Below are 17,144 nucleotides of genomic sequence, written 5' to 3' on the forward strand. Positions count from 1 at the left end.
CAGGCCATTATGACATTAAATGCATCGTAATACCCCCCCTGCACCTCCCACCGAGGTCCAAAAATGGAGGCAAGAATGCTATAATGCCCTATTACATACAGAGAATGCCAGCCTACAGCATGTTCAGCCAATGGAATGCCTGGGTACATAAAATAATATTTGGGTGGAAAACCTTTTTTTTTATAGCATATTCAATTCATAGTACCAAATAAAACAAGCTGTAATACAGCATTCCCAGAGCTACTCCTGCAATTTGAAGATCTGTCCCAAATGTAGACAACTACAGAGTATATTACCTCTGGTTCTGTATGTTAAATGAAGTTGTCACATATCTATTATTCTTAGTGAGGGATATATTAATATATATTAAATGGGAGTGTTAATAATAGGTTTGAATTTATCTGGCACTATTTCTCACAACAGTCTCGGTTTTTTGTTGGACCGTTCCAATGAAGTGGTAGCCCCTCTCTTACATGTCTGGCTATTCCGCATAACATCATAACAAGTCAACTGTACAGATCATGTAAAGAAGGTAAAAAGTTATAAGCAGGTCTGTGGAATCTAGCACACCAACTGCTATACTAATCCATCCCAAGGGAAGAACCGTCAGTGCTAAAAATAATTTATAGATCTATATAGAAACATTTTTTACATTTCGTTCATATCTGCAGAAAACTTTGCAAAGCTGCAGAAACCAGTTTTAAAAGCAAAAGGAGAGCTTTCCTGAATACTGATATGGTAGCATGTTATAGTTGGTGCACTCTTACAGTAAGTTGAATGTTAGTCATCAGTTTTATAACTAAGAATTTATAAAATGATAATCCTTATTAAAACTTGCCTTTATGCCCTACCCGTGTATATGCTTTCCCCACTGTAGTGAGATACCTGTATTCCCAAACATGCATGGACTACTACATAGCACACAGAGCAATTAAACACTACCTAGCACAAATAGAACACACTGCATTGCAGGTCAATACAGAGTATATCCATATATCTAAAAAATAGTATCTTCCAAGACAAATAAAAATTATTCAAAATATCTCTTCTAGTTTGGTTTCTTAGGGCCTACAGGCATTGAACGCCTCCTATTAGGGTGCATTAAAACTTAGCTCTAAAGGGAGCTACAAAAAGACTTTGACACAGTGTTAACTTGTGGTCATACTCAGTACTGCTACACAATGCAGCATGTCCATTTTTCAAGCTACATATGAGTTTTAGGATAGAGGGTGAGGTGAGGCTGGAGTTCTAAGCTATTTTCCCCAGCCTCACCAATGGAGACAGCACTGATTGGTTAACTAGCTCTGCCCTTTGAAGGGGAGGGTTTTATGATGAAGGGGTAGTTTGGCTTGGGTCAGAAGGGCCTCCCCAGGATTACACAGCTGTGGTCATTTTTTCAGTGTTTTTTTTTTTCTTAGAATAATCTCTAAATATTCTCTATGTATATATGTATATTATTATATACAGCGCGTACAAAAGGTTAGTGTACATTGTCCTCTTCACAGTCGGGTCTGAGCTTCAGGGATGTAAATCTCTATGCTGTCAGCACTCTCTGTGGCAGAGTTGTGCCGGTATGAGGCAGCCCTCTTGGCTGCCAGTAGCCTCTTCCTGGCTTCTTGCCTCTGACGGTCAACAGAATCCAAAGAACGGTCTTTGACAGGATGCACCTTCTGACGGAGCGGCTTCTTTGGTATAGGAGGAGGAACCTTCTTCTCCTCCTGAAAAGTAGCCAAAATACTAATAGTTATAGTAACTTTATATGATTTATACTTCATATGTATAGTTGTGGTGAGTGAATTTTATATTAGGTTTTATTTGCACTACACATACAATACTACTACATTTGGATGTATACAGAAAACAACAGTGTTTTACAGTTACCATATAAGACAAATGTAATTTATCTGCAGCTGCAAACAATCAGTGAAGATAAAAGCAATCTGCACATTCAGAGGCAATTATTTTCCATCAATAGTTGTTTATATTCGCTATCCTCAGCTACTGTATGTCAACTGATGTGCAGAGCAGAAATCATTGTTATCAATGATAGACCTCAGTTGTTGTAACAAGGACGACAAACACAAATAAAATATATCTGAGCGAGGGTTGGCTCTGTTTTAGCTTGTTGATTAGTGTCATAATGTATGTATGACCTTACTTAAGGTGCGTACACACTAGACAATATTTTACATGATTCTCCGATTTCGTCGCATCAGAACGTCAAATCGTGTAAAATATGTCCATTCGTGAGTATCCACTTGCGATCACGATGCCGATGCGCATACCCGTGGGTCGTACATCGCATCTTTAGATCTTGCCTGCACCGGGCAAAATCTGCCAATCTCATTAACGACATTAAGGTCGTTGGTAAAATCGTTTATCAGATTGGACAGTTTATGCAAGGTATTGTTTGTCTGGGAGTGCAGGGTGTTGCCAGGGGAGGTCAAGAGAAATCGTTGACGACATTGCATCTTTTGCGAGTTGTCTAGTGTGTAGGCACCTTTAGGCATAAAAACACAGTTAGAAGATAAGTGCAATGATTATTCAATGTATGCTGTAAAGCTTAAATGAACTGGTAATTGAAACATACAGTTGTATATCCTAAACAATATTCTACAGAATTTTGCTTTGAAAAATGGATGGATTTAGAAAATTGGCTCTGAGAAAGCCTTCAGACTAGAATAGACTTTAGACTTCAATCACTTAGAAAGCAATACTTTTTTTTATCAAACTGAAGCCAACATGTGAGGTATCCACAGTGTATTCATATATTTGCTTGTTTCTTATTTATCAATTATTTTTGTGCAAGAATGTATTGACGATACCTTGCATTCCAACAATTTCCACCCATTGTCCTTCAGTTGCTGCAGCTCTGCAAACTTCATACCCACGTCCTCAAAGGAAAGTTGGAGAAGATCCCAGAAACCAGCCAGGTCTTGAGAAGTAGGCAAAGGAAATGAGGAGGGGTCCTGTACAGTAGGTAAAGAAGTAGATAGCTTTGAAGCTTTGCAAAATTATATAATGCTGACCTCTATACATGGACATGATACTCTAGTGTAGGGTTCCCCAAACTTGATCCTCAATGTACCCTAACAATTCAGGTTATCTATGTGCTTGGGCACAGATGGTATAATCAAATTGACTGCTGTATTAATTAAGGGCCTGATTCAGAGATGGATGCTAAGACTAGCTGAGGGCTGCATAGGCATGAAACTATATAGTCCTCAATTTTTTGTGATTGGCCAGGATCAGGCAACCTGTTGCTAGGTAGTTTTCTCTTGTGTGAGGTTTTATTATTCGTTGACAGTTAGCCAATCAGAATTTTAAATGGGCGTACATAATTAGGTACCTATTTAAGGCTGGATTTTGAATTGGTTCAGCCTCTTTTTCAGTTGAAAGCCAGCTAAGTAGAACCTGTATCACTGCATTATTGCCTCAGGAGTTGTGTCGTTTTTTTCTGCCCTCCACTGTTTAAATCTTCATTTCAGCTCTTCCTTACAGCTATTCCTTCCCTTGTGCTGTTTCTACCCTTACCCCTTTTCTATATTTTTAACTTTCCCTTTTAATTCTATCTTTCCTTGCCAGCATGCCCTGTCCCAAGCGTTCTGTCCACCCCCCCCCTCACCACAGTCTTGCTGAGGGGGCCCACACACACGCGGCCACGAGTTACTGTCGGCCTGGGGTGAGTGTACAGTCGCCTTCCCCAGGGAACTCGCCATCGTTCAGCACGTTTCTCCAGCCCTGCCTGTGTTACCTGCACCTGTTGCCGGCGTACTTTACGGCCCAGGTGTTCACGAGTGGCTTGAGATCAGCGAAGGGACGGGGATGGCTGTGCCGATGTTGCACGTGCCTGGGACTGGGAATCCCCAGCTGCGATGCCCCCTCCGTCCTTGCTATTTGCTCCTGGTCCCGGCATGCAGCGCGGCTCGGGTGCTCACGCGGGCTGCGAGAGTGCTGGGGACTGGGAATTTCCGGCCACGCAGAAGACCATTAATGAAGCAACCACAAGTGCAGGGACCCCTGGTCTCTCAGCGGAGGTCCCAGGGCCCGCGCCTGCTGCTGTTACTCTGCGTGCTATTTTTGATGTTGCAGGGGTGAGCTCTACAGCTCCTGCAGTGTCAGGCGTCATTTTACATGTCTCTGGGGTGCAACCCGCAGCATCTGCAGCCTACTTGCAGGTTATTAATACAGAAAGTACATTATCAGCAGCTTACAGTTTTTCAGCTCAGCCCACATAATTAAATTCTCACAGGGCTGTAACTGGTTATGCTTTTTCTAGTGTCCCCATTAATGCCCCTTCTTTCACTTCTGTGCCTGCCATCAGTACTGCTATTTGCCATTTTATCAATATCCATTTTCTCCCTGTCAGCTCCCATTTACCTTCAGTGGTTTCCTCCCCTCATGCCACACAAAACACATGGTCATTAGGCACCTTGCGTGTTTTTGCCCAGAATCCCATTTTTTTCTCGATGGCAGTGTCTTATCCCTCCTCCATCCCACCTGCCCCGGCGATTAGTCAACTTCCCTATGGGCAGCAGACCATTTCTTACTCACAGCAGCCACCCAGCCCGTAATAACCCTGGCAGGCTGATTTTGCATCACCCGGTGCTTGGTTACAGGCTTACCCTTCGCCAAGCGTGCTGCAGCCGAATTTCCCTCCCCTGCTAGCCATTTCTGCCACTCCTTTCATCCCTACTTCTCTATTGCCTCATGCTGCTCCGGTCCCAGCTCATCAGGCGGCACCCATCCCTCCAACTCTTCCACTCCCCATTGTTGAGTCAGAGTCTCCTACAGAAGTAAACGTGTCTGTTTCCACCCGAGAAGTTCTACCATTCTACCATTTCAGCTACACCTCCGGTTCCGGAGGATGTAGTCCGGTGCAAGAGGCAGGTGGTTTGTGATGAAGTGGCAGCAGCGGTGGACGTTCCTGTGGAGGCCTCAGGAATTTCAGCAAGTGATTTGGAGCTTCCAGGCCTGTCCAGATCCGGTGAGCATACGGTTACACAAGGTTCATATGACAGTTCTTCATCTGATTCCTCCACTAGCAGCAAGTCTACGGGATCCCCCAGGAGTCCGTGGAAATTAGCAAAATTAACTGCGCCTGTTGAAGCATCATCGTATTCTGAAACGGTGCATTGTGCCAATACGGTTGCAACTAGGAGATTGAGGAAATGGATTAGAGAAAAAATAAAAAAGGGGAAGTATGTTGATATGTTTACTCTAACTGAGGATATGAGGCAGGGTTTTGAGAAGGCCAAAAAGACTGGTGGTGTGGGGGAGAACGCTTTTCGTAGTTACCATCATTGGACACGGGGCACTTTAGTTTTTTCAGCCTTTTACTTGGAAACCAGGCCTGGGGAGCACATGAACGTGCTTAAATATATTTATTGGTTCATAAAATATTCATGAACTCATGGGGGTACATGTGGAGGTATTATAATGAAAAATGTAGTCATAAGCAAGTCGGAATTTGGTCATGCCTTTAGGTTTTAAGGATGTTGAGGTGTGGTTGGAGGTTATTCAGCATAGTAAAAAAACCCAGGAAAGTCAATTTAGGAAGCCCAATACGGCGGTGAAGGGCAGCCCTGGTTGTGTGGCTAAGGGTAAGTGCTTTGCCTTCAATGATTCTAAGAGGTAAATTTACAAAGAATCGAGATGCCAATTTTGGGTGATTTAAGGGTTGATTTTCATTTCAAACTTGGTGAGATGACAGCAAACTCTCTGCCAAATTGAAGTTTTAAACACTCACCTCCAGAGCTGTGAGTTTGCCAGAAACATATACAGATCAGTGTGTATGTTTCTGCCTGTAAATAGTTAAATTAGGGTTAAATTATTTTAAAAAAATTACGTGGGCCCCCCCTTCACATAAGCATAACCAGCCCCGGACTTGCCAGCCTGTCCTGGTACCTAAAATTATGGGGTACCAAACGAGTAGGGTTCCACCGTAATTTAGGTACCAGCACCAGGCTGCAGGGCCAGTCCTGGTTTTAAATATAGGGGGGAATTGCATAGGGGTCCCCCAATATTTAAAACCAGCACCGGACCAAACCGACCGGGGTGTAATGCCACACCCAGGAGACCCTATTACCGGGTCTCCAGGGCCAAAGCATTCTCACCCCAAGCCGGTCAGGCTAAGCTGGGGATCTCAGGGGAGGTGGGGACCCCGAAAAAAGGGGTCCCCCCTCTTCCAAAAACCCCAGGCTAGGTCTGAAGCCCGGGACTCTTCCCCGCACCCCTGGGCTGTGGGTACCGGGGAAATATTGTGTCAAATCAAAGAAAACAATTGTATTTTACAGTGGCACTACAGGTGCCAGCATGCCTGCCCTTTGGCACAGTGGCACTACAAGAGCCAGCAGGCGGCCAGCACCCGTACCTCCACTGTAAAATAAATAGTTAAATAAAGACAAAACACACACATCTTAGACAGTACAAGTTTAATACACACATACATCAATCACACATACTTACCTGTACCAGCCGGTCGGTCCACTTGTCCCAAGTAGAAATCCGTGTGCATGGCATGGCAAAAAAAAACCTATACTCACCTACATCCTGGCCCTGCTCTCCGTAGCATCCACAATCTTGTTAAAACAAAAAAACTACTTACCCAAACCAAGACGAACAGATGTAAGTATATGCTGTTACATATACTTACACCTCGCGAAATGACAGATGACCGAAGTCATCTGAAATTTCTCACGGACCGCTAGCCAATCATAATAATAATTACTTGTAGCGGCCGCTCATTGGCTGGGACCCACGTGGGTTACAGCCAATGAGCGACCGCTATATGTGAAGAGGCCTCTGATTGGCTGGCGGGACAGGGGAATTCCTGAGGAAGCACTGCTACCCAGAATACGGGCGTGGCGTCATCATGCCTGCCGGGTGCACCCGGCATTCTGGGGGAGCACAGTGTGACTGTGCACCTTGGTCCCGATTGTTTTGTTTTTTTTGGTGGATGGTGGGGGAGGAGAGAGAGAGAGATTGAGATTTCTGTTAATTTATTTTCATTTGCCAGTTTATATATGTAAAGGATCTGCTTGTGATTTTTTCTGGGGTCTCTGAGAAAATTAAATTTTTAAGGGAATGGGAGTAGTCACTAGTCTTACGGATACCTGAAAATTCCTGGGGGTAGCAAGTGGCCTGTGTATGCTCTGTATTTTCCATGATGCTGAACTCCATCACTTCAGCTCCATTGCAATGTCAAAGCAGCATCTCGCAGCATAGGGTTACACTGTCATAATACATTTTTCTATGAATCGCATCATCAATTCACTGCCCACTCCCCCATTGCAGAAGAGTGGTATACATGCCTGGAATACTGGGATGTCTCCAAAGGTTTTTGGAAAGTAGGTAAGTATGGCTATATGTTTGTACTGTCAATTACACTATGTAGACAAAACTGATTGGACACCCCCACGCAAGAGAAATGCATACCATTGCACACGAGTTACAAATGACCACTAATGTGGCGTTTTCAACAAGAACACTTGGTAGGGAGGCCTATGCACTTGCAGTTCTATGGAAACAATTAATGTTTTTATCAGGACGACAATATCACCTGTCATGTTTCCTGGTATACAGCAGATACTGGACTGGTATACAAAAATTTGGTAACCTGGGTAATTCCAGCTGGACTGGCCAGTTAAGAATACTGATCTTAACCCCATTAAGAACCTCTGGGACAATTTGGAGCAACGGGTGCGTTCTAGGTCGACCTTCTTCAGTGCCACAGTTGATCACTGTAATTAAGGCGGAATGGCAAAACATACTGCCTGCTGATGTCCAGAACATGTGGACAGTTTGCCAAGAAGGGTGTCTGCAGTAATCACTGCATGTTGTGGACCTACAAAGTACTGATGTCACTAAAATCTTGCCGATCTATTTGCGGTCAGTGGGCCTGATTCAGAGCCGCTGGTAAGCGGCTGCTCGTTCGCTCTGAGCGATGTTCACACAACTGTGCATGCATATGGGTCGTAATGCGCATGCGCAAACCAGTCATTACAGTCGGAAATCGTGCGCTCGCAAAACAGCGAGGGGCTGCTAATTTGATTGACAGAATGTACCGTTTGTGGGTGGTAACAGGGGAAGGTGCTTGAAAACGGGGGAGTGGAGATCCGAATGCAGGCGTGCCAAACTGTCAAAAGAGCGTTTAATGGGAGTGCATAATTAGTAAAGGAGCGTCATCGACCATGTCACTTGGTTGTCTTTTAGCCTGAACTGCTCGCAGTGATAGCGGTAAGAAAAACCTACCACAAGCACTGCGAGCAGTTCAGATGCCTTTCGATGTACCCAATTAATCTAATAAATACCGAATATGACGTGTGATGCGAACGGCAAAGGGGCGTCTTTACAAAATAGCGAGCGCATTTTTCGTTCGCTCCCTCAGACATAGAGGCGTCAACAAACCGCAAAGAGCGAGCACTCAATTTAAATAGCCGGCCCCTTTTTTGGAACAACCATCCGCAAATAGCCTCCGGCTCTGAATCAAGCCCAGTGTCCAGTAATTTTTGTGTACATAGGGGGTCATTCAGACCCGCTCGCGAGCGCATGCGCGAGACCCGGATAGCGACGGGCTCTCCGTCGCTCCAGGTCTCGCACCAAAGGGGGCGTGCTGTCGATGTTGATTGACAGCACGTCCCCTTTGGTGGGCGTGCCTGCCAGACGGAGGCGTTCCCATGGGAACGCCTACCGTCTGAAGCCGGCCCCACTGACATAACTAGTGATGTCAGTGGGAGTGATTTTGGCTCTGATAGAGCCAAAATCACTCCAGGGCTTGCGGACGGAGACCCTACCAAAGGGTCTCCGTCGCAAGCCCGATGGTCGCGATGGTCTTGACTATCGTGACCATCATCATGGACGCTCGCATAAGCTGTGGGTGGTCACCCACAGCTATGCGAGCGTCCAGGAGGACGCTCCGTTTTCATGGAGGAGGGCCCTGATTCAGAGCGAGCACTCTGGTCAGAGCGTTCGGCTCTGAATCAGGCCCTTAGTGTGGTTTTATAAGGAACAGTTGGAAAAAATCACTTACCATGTTTTGTTGGCAAAGCCGGAAAAACTGTTGCACTTTCTGAGACATTAGGAGCTGGGAGCTGCCCACTGCACTACGAATCTTTTCCAGAACTATTAAAAGAAAAGCAGAATTTCTCAGCAACTTCACACAGAAAATGGTGGACAACACTGTTTTTTTTTAGAAATGCACATGCTAAAGACTATTCTATAACCATTAGTCAGAAGAGTAGAAAACAATCAGTAAGAGTACTGTAGGTGTTATGCCTTCAGCATTGTTTGTTTCATATGTATTTATTTCTGTGTAAGTTTCATCTAGTGGCCAGCCTAGTTTCAGCATAACTGAACTCTCAGGCCTCCTTAGTTAGTTCCCAATGAACCCTGGGTAGGGGACAGTGGAGGCATCTATCTTAGTTTTCCACATGGTCTACTGCAAACAGGTGCATATACTGTACTCTTCCCCTCAGCACAGCATCGATCGTAAGAATTCCCACCTAAGTTTGCTGTCATTAGATCAGCTACAGTTCAGTGATGCTGTATGTTTGTATTTCATGTTTGCATACTGTAACTCAATGTTTGTTTGTGTTACAGTTTACCATATTCTCCTATAACTACAGTAAATATCCATTCTTCAGATCTTCACATCTAGATTGGATTATTTTTTTTAATTCTATTTTTTATTGAAGTTTTTTTTTTAAATTACAAAAAAATAAAGAAAAAAGAAAGAAAAGTAAAAAAAGAAAATATATTTTTTCAAGGACATATTTTACATTTCAAATAGAGTGCACATTATAATGATAGCTGGGTTATTCATTGCAAGGTACATAATATATCATATCATAAATAATTATCAATATCAGAACCCTTAATAGAATACAGCTTTCAACTATTCCAATTTATCATCAAAAAATTAGATGAAGTGTTATGAGAGATGAGGCTAAGAAACAGAGCACTCACAGCCAATCAGCGGCCTGTTCCCATGGTAGCGCCCGCTGCTCCAAGTGCAGGAACGCACGTGGGTCCTGTAAATTTCGCTATCAGTATGTATGTACAGTATGTACATATAGCGCTGCTATGTATGGGTTGCAGTCTCTTATTTTCTTACCCAAGGATGTCTACTGGAGAAAATGACAGATGTCCGCCTGGGATGCCTACTGCACAAGGGGACGACCGGCGTCAGGAACAAGGTAAGTATGTAGTGTGAGTGCTGGTGAGCGTGAGTGAATGAGTGTGTAATAAAAGAATAAAACATTTGGTGTTTGTGTACTGTCATTATTCTAATATTTATTTTACACGGGAGGAGGGACCTGTAATGTATAAGACAATATTAGGATAAATCTATTCTTTACAGCTATCAAACCTGCACCAGGGGATAACCTCGGCCTGGGATACACTGGAAAGGGGAGACCCATTTATTGGGGGTGTTCCCACTTCCCACTGGAATCCCCAGCCATGGCTGACTAGTTGGGGGGTGAATGCTGTGGCCAGAGGACCCTGTCAAGTGTGCCCCCCCGGCTGTGGCACTAGAGCCCCCCCCAGCGGTAGTGGAGCCCTGTGCTGGTTCTAAAAATACAGGGAACCCTTATGCAAATTTCCCCCAAAATATTTAGGACAAGGACTGGATCGAATAGCTCGTTACTGGTTCAGTAAATACGGGGGACCCCTACGCATTTTTACCCCCATAACCAGAGCCCGGGTTGGTTATGCTTGGGAGGGGGGAACCCACATAATTTTTTCTTTTAATTAACCCTTTAATGCCTTTTTTACACTCAGAAGCATGCACAGTTCTCACTGATTTTTACACTTTTCATTGGGAATTGAGTGGAATATCTAATTTTACTAATTATTATTAATATTTAATAATACAATATGTATCAGTAATGAAAATCTAGCTGAAAATGTTTATCACATATTTTGTAACTTTTCTGGTTAAGAGCTTTTAACCCTTTCTGTGCTTTAGACATGCTTTAATGCAAGAGGCAGCTGCATGAGGGTAGAATTTATAAAACTTTATAAAAGGACACATTTATATGGTGCAAATGAATCTTGCTCCAATGCTACTGGCTGGAACCTAATGGTGCAGTGAAAACAGTCACTTTCTGTATTATGCTCTTTGATTATAAACCTGATTTTTAAACCTACTTTTATAATTCAGTACCTTTCTTTGCACCATTTCAAATGCCATTTTTAGTCACTAGAGGGAGATCTAAATTGAAGCTATTAAGCATATAGTCAGGCTGTTTAGAATCTGCAGTGTCTAGCTAAAGTCCTGAATTTGGGAAAATGTAAATACTGTATACACAAAAAAATTGTATTATACACTTTAATATTTTATGGATTTAGAGATAGTCTGCAGTGCATATTTAGATTTCAACATATTTGAAACTTGCTGGGGGTTAACACATGTAACAGGAGCGTTTCAAAAGAGGAGGGGGCCCGTGTGCAGTGTCCGTCACAGACCCCCTCCTCTCAGTCTGGTGGCCGGCAGCGCACTGAGCGCAGCGCGGACAGCGAAGCACTGATAGACTCTGGGCACAACAGTGTGCCCAGAGTCTATATCGCATGTGCAGGTCACCGGGAGGCCATTTTCCCTGTACTGCGCATGTGCAAAACTACAGGAAAATGCCCGCTGCGGCGAATTTCAAGGCATTTTTACAGCGCTGACACCGGCGCAAAACTACAGGAAAATCAAGGGAAAACTGGCATGAAGTTCCTCCATATTTTCATATTTTCGTATAACCAGCACCAGGCTGAACCAGCCAGGGTGGTAATGCCGTAGCAGGAGAACACACAGCATGGGGTCCACCTGCCAGAGCATGAACCAATCCCAAAATGGTTAGCTCAGGGCTGGCAATCCTCGGAAAGTTGCAGCCTAGAAATATTCCCACCGATAAGACCTAGGTGGCATACATCATCTATCTGTTCTCTGGCCAAGCACTTGCTTTTGATTCTCCTTTGTGGGAGAAATCCGATCTCACTATGCAAGTTTATTTCAACTTCCTGGCTACATACAAAGAATCTTTGATGAGCTGAGCTGAGAATTCTCTTCGGCTTCTGACATCCTCCGCCTTCATCAGGGTTCCCAAACTGTTAAGCAATATTTAATACATTATTGTGCTATGTCTTTTTAGTCTCAGTGGAACAAGGAGGCACTAGTCTTCTGGCAGGGATTGTCCAACAATATCAAGGATGAATTAGCCTCCCGAGTGCTTCCAAATTCTCTCGATAAACTTCGCTGGACCTTTGCTTCTGTGAAAGGGCACAGTAGAGAAGCAGAAAGATCAGACTTGTTCCCCATTTCCTTGTTCCGCCTTCAGTTCCCGAGCAACCTTTACAGTTGGGTTGTTGCCATGTAACTCCTGAAGAATGAGAGGGGAGAAGTTATGTTTATATTGTGCTGGGTTGGTTCATCCGCTGGCCAACTGTCCAAAGCTTTCAGGAAACGCCCAGTCCTAAATGATGTTGGACAGTTGAAATTAGGAACAACCGCTCAATATCCAATGAATCTCAAGACACAAAACTGTTCTGTTTACTGATTTTGGAATATCCGGTCTCTTAATTGATTCTGGAGCTGCTGCCAATTTCATTTCTGCTTTGCTAGTGTCCAAACTGGCTCTTACCATCCCTTTGTTTCTGACAATCATTTTTCAAACAGCCATTGATGAGAGAAGAATTCCAGAAGGCATCATTCAGTCCCAGACCTTACCAATGTGGCTTAAGGTTGGGGGGTTACATTCAGAGAACATTTCCTTCCTTATCATTTACAGTGCTTCCAATCAACTCATCCTAGCTTCGTATGAACTCTTCTCAACAACTCGATCACTCCCCAGATTCATGCCTGGAATCTAGCTTGCTTCGAAGGTTGCTTAAGAAAGCACTTTGGTTATGTTCTGCTTCTCTGGACTCTTCGAATAAAGGTCTGGAAATTCCACTTCCATACTGTAACTTCCAGGATGTCTTTTGTAAATATTGTCTCCTCAGTTGGACTGTGACTGCTCCATTGACTTGGTTCCTGGAAAAAAATCCCACAAATGGAATGATATATTTTCTCTCTCTCTCCCAAGCCAAATCTAAAGAATTTGTCCCTGGGGGACTTTGTCCCTGTATTGATTGTAAGAGCTTGAATTCTACTACCATCAAGAACCAGTATCACCTTACTCTCATCACAAAGATTACTGTACATGGCAATGCATATAAGATGGTTTTTAATACTTGAGATGGGAACTATGGATATCTGGTCATGACCTTCAACCTCTGTAATTTAAATCTGATGTATATTACTGTAGTTGTAGGTGCTCCTCCTTCTTCATCAGAACAAACTCTATTGTAAGGTGGAGAAATGTCTGTTCAAGTTAAACTTTATATTCTTTCTTTGGATATATCATTTCAAGCACTTGGCTCCAAATGGATTCAGAAAAAGTTCAAACAATCATTGATTATCCCCAATCTGTTCAGCAATTTTTGGTTTTTGCAAATTAGTACTAGTAATTTATTAATCAAGGTTATTATTCTCTCATCGCTCCTATTTCTTTATTGACCATGAAGGATTGTAATCCTAAAGACTAGCCTGAAGAGGCAACTAATGTTTTTCAATAGTTAAAAAAGGGCTTTGTTTCAGCTCCTGTTATAAAACAATCGGTCTTGTCACTTCCTTTCTATTTGCCGATTGACTCCTCTTCTGTTGGAGTTGGACCAGTAATTTCTGAAAGGTTGTCTGATGGGAAACTTCTTACCTGCGGTTTCTGTTCTAAGAATTTCTCCCACCTGAAAAGAACTATACCATAGGGGACAGATAACTTTTGAGATTGGAATTTGAGGAGTGAAGATACTGATTGTATTTGAGGAGTGAAGATACTGTACCTTTTTGAAATCATTAAACTAGTTTCTACATGCTACCTTTTTCTTATGAATCCCTAACTCCTTTCATATTACCCTCCTCAAACCGTTAGTTATTAACCAGTTCACCTGAAGTCCAAACTCAGCATGGAAAGAAATTCAAAGTCTTACAAATTCTGAATTCATAGGTCTCTTGAGGGAAGCTAGAATATCTAATTGTTTGAAGGGTTATGACTCTGGGTTGATGCAACAAATGTTCATGCCCCTTCCCTACCAAAGAAGTTAATCACCAGTTTCCCCAGAAGCCTCATGTTGATTTTCCAGTGGCCACCTCTAAAAGGGGTGAGGGGTACTGTCAAGCTCCAGACAGCAGGGTCAGATTACCATGTCCAGCATGGCTTGGGGACACCTATGGTGGTCCAGCTAAGTGCACTTACTTCTTGAGCTCGGCAAAATGATGGCTCCTCCTCCCATTCACAGCAGCACCACAATCCAGTATAGGACCACCATCTTGCCTGAAGATCCAGACAGCCACCGGCTTCTCCCCCTTTTTAAGGTTATGCTCATGTAACCAGATTTAAGGAATCATAGCACTTCTGGGATTCTGACATTCAATTTAAACTCTCTGGTGCTGGCACTCATTGCAGTACTTTCTTTTTCTCTGTGGTTGCATATTCCTGGCTTCTGGTATCCTAGTGTCTCCAGTTCCCATTTAGCTCTCAACAATTCCAGCTTGTCTCTAGTGTTTCTGTGATAAAATTTTTAGTCCTGTATGTGGAGCCTCGTGCCTCAGTTGTCCATTCGGCATCTCAGTATTTCCATAGATCTCATTGTGACCTTTCAGAAATTTAGCTATGCCACCAGTATAGGGCTGGCGCTAACACTAGGCAAACTTAGGCAGCTGCCTAAGAGCGCTGGCCACTGCAGGGCGCCACTGAATTGCTGTGTTGCGTGGACCGAACTTAAGTGCAGTCCGCACTACACTACTACTAACAAATACACAGCCACCGGCACCGGCAGCTGTGTGTTTGTTTTAGCAGCTGAAGAGAGTCAGACAGACTCTCGTCGGCTGCTCCGCCCACTGCCGGAGCCGGGCTGGAGGTCACTCATGAGCTCCATTTTCCGGCTCCCGCAGTACTGGGTGCAATATATAAGGGGCACTGCATGGGGGGGACTAATATTGGGGGCACTATATAAGGGGCACAGCACAGGGGAGGACTACTACTGGGGGCATTATATAAGGGGCGCTGCATGGGGGGACCACTACCTGTGGCACTATATAAGGGGCACTGCATAGGTGGGACTACTACTGGAGGCATAGGGGGATCACTACTGGGGGCACTGTATAAGGGGCACTGCATAGAGGGGACCACTGCTGAGGGCACCGTATAAGGGCTTGTGTAGCCATCCGAGGGTGGGGGCGAGGGGGCGCAAGGCTGAAGAAATACCTAGGACACCAAGAAACCTTGCACCGGCCCTGAGTATAACAATCACTGAAGTGTCTTCTACAGTCCACAGTTATTCCTGTCTTGTGCCTCAGATCTCAAGGAGTCTTCTAATACCATCTTGTCTCTACTGGTCTCGCCCTGTGCCAACTTGTAGGGCTGTGACCTGTGGACTCTTGGCAGCAGAGTCCATATCACCTTGCAGCAGTTCTTGCTTGAAACTGGAAAGTCTATTGAACTCTGTGCCTCTAGATTGGTTCTGCCCAAATCAGGGTAGATTGGTTCATGATAAATCAATTCCATGTACAGCATGATAATAGCATATCACCATGAACTCTGCTACAAAAATTACATCTATTTCTATTCTTATGAAGGCCATGCTCCTTGTTGCACATGCCATTTCCTTTGTCATATAGCTGCAGTACCCAAGTCAGCAATTACCTGTATCTGCTCTGTTCTTCTGTAACCATTTTGAAAGCAATTCTCACCAAACCAGTGATTTGGCAAGTAGCAACACTGCACACTCCATAAACACTGACATCATCACCATTTGGTATACTTGGATGATGCAATACATTGAAATACTTCAAAGTACACTTCAGCACTTTAGCTAGCAGCTAATTTTGGCATTGTGAAGAGGGGGCGGAGCCACAATGAACCTGTCATGCCCCCATGCTCCGCCCCCAATGGAGCATCATCATCACGACACCCCCCTTTCAGATGCGAAATGCCCCCCACCGTGGAAGCCTGACAGCTCCCCCAGTGTGTATCTGGTGTGTGACCCTTGTATGGTGATCAGTGTGTATCAGGTGTGTAATATCAGTGAGATGGTATGTATAAGACATGTGATATCATTTTGACTTGTGTATACAGTAGTAATCAGTGTGTATAGAGTAAGTAAATACATTGGTATCCATGGATCAGTAGATGGGGGCACCAAATCAGTATCTTGGCTGGGGCCCCATGCAGTCTTAATCTTGTTCTGCTGAGTGAAGTAATTCATGAATAATTCTAGTATGCCAAAAAATATGTAGGGGAAAATTACACTCACTAGAGAAACAGACAGCCCTTTTCCATTGGCATACAGTAGTAACAATGATCGAGGAGAGTTTATCACTGGAAAACCATTGCTTTACCATTATTTTTTAGTGGGAGTTGTTCCAATCTGAAAAAACCTGACCAGCTGTTTCCCCAACTCGTAAACAGTACCAGACCAATGACAACAAGACCGGCACTGAAGTCTAAGTCAAATAAATAATAAATGGGAAGCATGTCTCTCCTCCCCAAGATGCCCTTTTATCATTGTATACTTGTGGCTTAATCTCCGTAAACACCCGTTTTCAGGAGTTAACCGCAAATAATAAGTTTCCACACTTATGTATCACAGAGGGACCACAGCAGATATCTCCAATACCTGCTGCGATTCCTCCATTCCCACCGGCAGCCGCATCCCCCATAGGTTTCTATGGGGGATGTGATGCTGCCATATCTACCAATTTCCAGAATACAAAGCATTCCAGAGATTGCCCCCCGCAGCTCACTGTAGCTTATGGGCTACACATCACAGATTCAGCTGGCAGAGGGTTCCCCCGGAACCCTCCCAGAAATGGGCACTGACCATGTGTAGTCAGCGGGACCGCGCATGCGCAATAGCCCCAGCAGCACTCACAACACATCGCAGGCATGGGCTCTTTTCAGAGCCCCTGACCCTGTGGGTGTTCTATAATATATACCGATGACGCAATCGCATTCTGCAGTGCGATCATGGGGGCAGGGCCCGCCCGTGCCTAATATTTTTGGAAAGTGAAGATACATTTTGGTGCCCCTTGGCAGACTTTGCACGTGCCCAGAGTG

General features: G+C 44.1%; 1 protein-coding gene across 1 annotated transcript in view; it reads right to left on the reverse strand.

The window, feature by feature from the left end:
• Positions 1 to 1,499: 1,499 nt before the first annotated feature.
• The window catches only part of DLGAP3 (DLG associated protein 3), a 500,666-nt gene continuing 485,021 nt past the window's right edge, over positions 1,500 to 17,144 (reverse strand). The window contains exons 10-12 of the mRNA XM_088451181.1: positions 9,032 to 9,123; positions 2,826 to 2,969; positions 1,500 to 1,718 (exon numbers count right to left, since the gene is read on the reverse strand). Of these exons, the coding sequence (XP_088307307.1) occupies positions 1,500 to 1,718; positions 2,826 to 2,969; positions 9,032 to 9,123 (455 nt within the window). The remainder of the gene's footprint in view (positions 1,719 to 2,825; positions 2,970 to 9,031; positions 9,124 to 17,144) is intronic.

This window comes from Taudactylus pleione, unplaced genomic scaffold, assembly GCF_031769625.1.
Source record: "Taudactylus pleione unplaced genomic scaffold, aTauple2 ptg000539l, whole genome shotgun sequence".
Lineage (NCBI taxonomy): Eukaryota > Metazoa > Chordata > Amphibia > Anura > Myobatrachidae > Taudactylus > Taudactylus pleione.